The sequence below is a fragment of the Morone saxatilis genome, unplaced genomic scaffold (assembly GCF_004916995.1).
Source record: "Morone saxatilis isolate NCDOM2014 unplaced genomic scaffold, NCSU_SB_2.0 Contig6, whole genome shotgun sequence".
Taxonomy (NCBI): Eukaryota; Metazoa; Chordata; class Actinopteri; family Moronidae; genus Morone; species Morone saxatilis.
Window position 1 is genome coordinate 8508044 of NW_023340206.1, and position 5377 is coordinate 8513420.

General features: G+C 41.9%; 1 protein-coding gene across 1 annotated transcript; it reads right to left on the reverse strand.

Annotated features, from left to right (window-relative positions):
* Positions 1–99: 99 nt before the first annotated feature.
* On the reverse strand, positions 100–2398 carry gemin8 (gem (nuclear organelle) associated protein 8). The gene is made up of 4 exons (XM_035677981.1): positions 2291–2398; positions 1954–2006; positions 1325–1661; positions 100–1188 (listed from the first exon to the last, which is right to left on the reverse strand). Exons 2-4 carry the CDS (start codon positions 1954–1956, stop codon positions 929–931), a joined length of 600 nt encoding a protein of 199 aa, XP_035533874.1. The 5' UTR covers positions 1957–2006; positions 2291–2398; the 3' UTR covers positions 100–928.
* Between the last annotated feature and the right edge of the window lie 2979 nt (positions 2399–5377).

Genomic DNA, 5377 nt, shown 5'->3' on the forward strand with positions numbered 1-5377 from the left:
GTATTTGGGGATGTACGAATGCACTGCCCATAAGCTTAACAGCAGTTATTTAATAAAGAGCCAGAGAGGTAATTAAGACATCACAACTGACAAAGCAGGTTTTATCCAAACATAAAATACTTTATTACAAACAGAATTCATATTAAAACACACATCGCTCAGTCTACTGGTGCGAGCGCCATATAAAAGAGAATAGTCAACGTCCCTCCTGAGAAACCGAACCGACGCCTTTGAACCTGATGAAATGTCAGAATTGGAGAGGCACAGTTTAGAAGCAACAACAACAAATCACTCTTCATGTGCGCTGAAAAGTGGAATATCAGAAGCAGCCATGCGGGAACGCTTCTAAAAATTTGAGCGGGGGGAGGGGGTCGACAGTGTTTCTGTGGTTAAACCGAGTTGACAGGCATAAGAGGAGCTACTGCAGCATGTAACATCACCAAGCTCGAGGGTAAACATAAACAGATTAGGTGGAAACATGCAGGCATAAGTTGTTTATGTATAAATATTTTTTTCCCCCATGTATTTATCAAAACCAGCATGTCATGACCGGACACCACGCACTGATGGCAGCTTCCCCTTTGACCTCAAACGCAGGAGAGATGATTTGGAAACATGACGGAGGAGCTGTGGATCCCATACAGAGCCCATACAGTTCACAGAGTTAAAAGTAAGTTATGTAGAAGTGTAAAGTTACAACAAATCCAACATTTTGTGTACATTGAAAATAAGTTTCCATGTGGGGCAGCAGCTGACAGGTTGGTGACATTTACATCTTTTTGTGCTTAAAATAACTTCCAACCCCTCAGCCAACCCAAACCATTAGTTCCACATTAGAAGTGTGGACAGCCCTCCATCCATTACAACGGCACCCTGAGATCAGAGATCAGAGGGATTTCCTCCAAACCGACCGCTCTGCCCGCCGCCGTTACAGTTTCAGCGGGATGACGGGCCAGTACTTGGGCTGTTTGAGGTCACAGTTTCTGTCGAACGTGAGCTGCATCGCCGCCTCCATGGCCAGGATCTTGGCCGCATCCTCGCCGTACAGCTTCTTCATCTCGGCCCCGCGTCTCTCGCCCGGTCTCTCGAAGGGAGGAGCCGCGCTGCTTCGCCAGGAGACGGCGTGCATGTCCTGGTCGGCCGGCACGTAGCTGTCGTGCTGCTCGGCCTCCATCTGCTGCTGCTTCTCTGCAGGGACAGGAAAACAGGTTATTTTTAGAGACACAGCAGGCACCTCTTCACCTTACACAACCCCAAAGCAAAGCAAGTTACTCCTGATACGTCCTCAGACTCAAACTGCAGGGGAACAACGTCGCTCTCTTACTCAGCTCCTCTCTGTGTTTCTCCGTCTGGGCGAAGTACTGCCGAAGCTCCTCGCTGATCTCCATGTTGCTCACGTCGCACTCGATCTCGCTGTCCGAGCTGCTCTCCTCCTCTTCTTCTTCATCTTTCCTGCCACGCTCTCTGCCGTGCCAGTCCGCGTAGCGCCGGTGGCTGCTGGGATGCTGCTCCAGGCAGTAGCCGGGGCCGTAGGCAGCCTCCAAGGCCTTTCGGTAGGCACGCCTGTGTCTCTGGTGCCAGGCCATCGCCTGCTGGTAGTGCTGCCAGTAGCGGCTGTATACAGGGCTGGAAAACCAGGACATCACAGTGCTTATGTCCTCCTGCCAATGAGAGGGAAGAGGACATATATTACTCACAGTCTCACAATTGTTTTCCATCAAGAATCTGTTGGTTTTAGGTTAATTTAAAGGTTTACTGGGCAGTTTTGCTCCCTGATGTCTGCAGCTTTAATGTGCCACTTTCTGAATAACACCAGGTCTTTGAAGGTCTCACTGAATGAGAGTCTGCTGCGCTTATATGTTGCAGTCCCACTTTGTCTTTTAAAGGTTTTCCTGCCCAGTACACCTTTAATATATGACACTAATAATACTCAAGCTGAAGACAGTAACTTACCATGACTGGAGATGCCTGCAGCTCACTGAATGTCTCTGCTAACTCTGCTACTTCTGGAAAACACACAATAACTAATGAGAACAACTAAACAATGCAGAGTGCGTTTAACAATATGAGCTTCTGTTTAGATACAACAGCACTTAGAAACACAGCAGTGAGGCTGACTATCAGGAGCAAAGAAAGACACATGCTGACATCTTAAAAACAAAGATGGAGGCGCATTCAACGTCCGACTTTACACCTCAAATAAACAACAGTGACACTAAACAACAACAGTTAATACAAACAATATAAACTGTGTATTCACAAGCTGAACGGCTCATTAGGAAACATTTACCTGTGTGATGTCAACTTGTTTATCGGCTCATGCTGCTTCCTCAGAGACAATTTACCCAGCAGCCTTTGGGGCAGAGCAACGTAAATGCTGGCTAAGTGGCGCCACCCAGTGGACACTGTGACTCGGTGCAAGGGTGCGCAGTGTTCAAATACTGGAGCTGTAAATATTAATATTAATAGTATTTAATCGATTAAAAGTCCCACATATTTAATAGCTCAAAAGAAGAGAAGAGTTATTTGTAGTTAAAATAAGTGGGAGTTGTAGTTTTTATCTTTTTTTTCATGTTATAGAATATTTATTTATTTATTTATTTATTAAGTATTTATTTACTGATAAATTATTTTACACTTTTATTATCGCAACACATCTCGCCAACACTTTTTATTATTGTTTATCTATAAATACAGTTAGCATGTATTGATATATGATTTTCTTACTTTCTCAAAGAAAATCCCATCATTATTTTATTTTGAAAGCAATTACTGATTTCCGGAGCCATTAACCGCTGAAACTTTTGTTTGGATGCGCACTTAATCCGCAGGATAGTTTTTACAATTTAGCCTGTCATGCTTTCTCTTTTATCACCCAGGTGACAGGATAGAGCTGTGTTCACTGTTCACAAAGAAAACTCAAATGTTCTGTTCACTCTGTCATCAAACAATAAAGGACTTCAGGACCGAGACTTGTTCATGATATGATATGAGCCTCATTAAAAAAATTTCGTAAATCAGAGCAATAATTCAGAATTGGGCACTAAGGCTTGAAGTGTGAACAAAGCCTAAAAATCAAAGGCCTTACTTTGATCATTCATAAGTTACAGCACTTTTTAGTATTCATGCCTTCTTTGGATGCACATAATTAACTCTATCTGGTTTCAGGGTGAAGCTATTGAGGTTGTGGAGCTGCTGCAGGAGAAGAAGGAGCATGTGGCCCCCCTCTGGCTGGAGCTTTACATCCAGAGAGGAACAGAAACTCTCTTCACTGCCGTCTTTGACATGTGTGAGTGGCCTAATTTGGTAGGTAGATATCATCTGCGTCACTTTTACTCCTCTGGTGTCACACGAGATGATGAGATTCATGAAAGAACATCAAAGACCTGTGTGTCTCTGCACATGAAAGGCGTTCTGCAGAAGAAGGCCTTAAAGTTTTTCTACATCTGTGTGCATGCTCAGTGATAACCAGATTATTGATCAAGCATGGTTTTAGCAGGCTCTGTATGGAAAGAAAGGATCAATTAACTGCCTGTAATCAGTTAACAGGTGTGTGTGTGTGTTGCACCGTCAGACTCTGATCTTGACTGTGTGTGTCTGAGACTTGAAGTTTTAGTCATACATATGTATCTCCGTGAGTTTTCTTTCTTACCTCTCTTCATTAAACTCTTTTTACTTTGTTCAATATCCTCGCCTTCACACCATCTTAAGGGAGGAGTATGATGTGAAAAAAAGGATGAGTTAAGTGAAGTGAAACTAAACTGCACATGTGGTACGCTTTCGCTCTTTTTACACACAATGTGTCATCTCCTATACGTGGATAACCTATTAAAGGGATAAGAAGCATCATAAATGTCCTTTTATACAGGGGGGAGTATGATGTGCTTGGACCTACAACATGAGGGTCTTCAATATACGTTCCTTATTTGTATTTTAAACATTTATTCTAAATTTGTTGACATTTAGTTATAGTTTTATGTCATTTGGCTGCACGATACGCTGTTGTTTAAAGAGTAAAGTTGAGATTTGAATAAGCTGTTAGATCAGACAGCAGCAGTCTATCACATATTTATATGAATGGTTTTGGTTTTTGATCGCAGAGTAGTCATGCAATATTTTTTTTTTATGAAGGACGAATAGTTAGCAGAGTGTTTGAGTGCTGTGAGACATGTTTGACTATATCTGGGTCATGCTTTGGCTTGAGGCTTCAAAGCTTTCAGAGGAAATGCAGAAAGACAGATGTGCCTTTACAAAACACATTTCCTCCTACGGTGTGTTGTTTGAATGGCTGTGTAGAATATAAGTCTATAAATAAAACAAGCATTTTCTCTTTTTCAGAGCATGGATTGTCTAAAGTATATAATTTATTGCTTCCTTAAATACAACCTCACATTGCTTTGTAAATACTTCTGAAACAGTGTTTTCAGTAAAGAACTATTTCTTTAGCTTGAAACATTAAAACCAATAATCAGTGATGATACCGGGAGTATCTCTACACAAAGACATTTGTAATCTCAGAGGCACAACCTGGATACTGTTTAATGTAGGTCAATGTGTCTACTACGCCCCCTGCTGGTAGGTCTGTTGAATGCTGCTCTTATTTTAGTGTTAAGGCCCTCAAACCCCACAGCACTGGTTCCCAACCTTTTTCCTTAATGGATCCCTTTTCTATAATTGAGTAAACTGATGAACTCTGACTGCTAATAAACTGTTTAATGAACCCACTTAGAGATTACAATAACTGCTGGAAGTTTGTGCAAAATGAGCGAGTTGGATACATTTTTAGGGGGTTTTGGGGGGTTATTTCTTGTGAATATGTGAGTTTCCCTTCTTTCCTGATGTGCTCTGCAGATGATGTTGACACTGATACTGTCTGGTTTCTTTACATATAAACAGATATAACCTTGTACAAGGTTTTATATTTCAGTGGTAATAAACTATGACAGGTACTGAGAATAATGGATTATACTGCTTTACACACATCACTTTCAGACTTGTCTGGTGGAGAAACACTTGACCTGGTTTCATTGTTCATTGTTCTTTCATTGTTGTTTCTTGAATGCACTGCAGCATTTTAACCACAGTCCTCCAGCTCTGTGGTTCTCAACCTTGGGGTCGGGACCCTCAAAGAGGTCGCAACGTCTGGGGGTTTCCAGATGGTTGTGACAAGCAGTGCGGGATGAGAGACAGGAAACAGGTCTCAGTGACGTCATTCCTTGAATGAGAGTCAACACAGAACTTAAAAATGTGATAGGCTATGTACATTTTATACATGACCCAGTTATCTCAGTAATATGATAATGTGTTTCTATGTATTAATGTGCTTTTAGGCCTTAAGCAGGCATGTTGACTGTGAAGGTGCCCCTATTTCAGTAAA

Excerpts from the sequence above, each read along its gene's own strand:
- gemin8 (XM_035677981.1), bottom strand. Across the intron at positions 1,189-1,324 it reads GAAACACAGAGAGGAGCTGA|AGAAGCAGCAGCAGATGGAG; the intron begins GTAAGAGAGCGA and ends CTGTCCCTGCAG.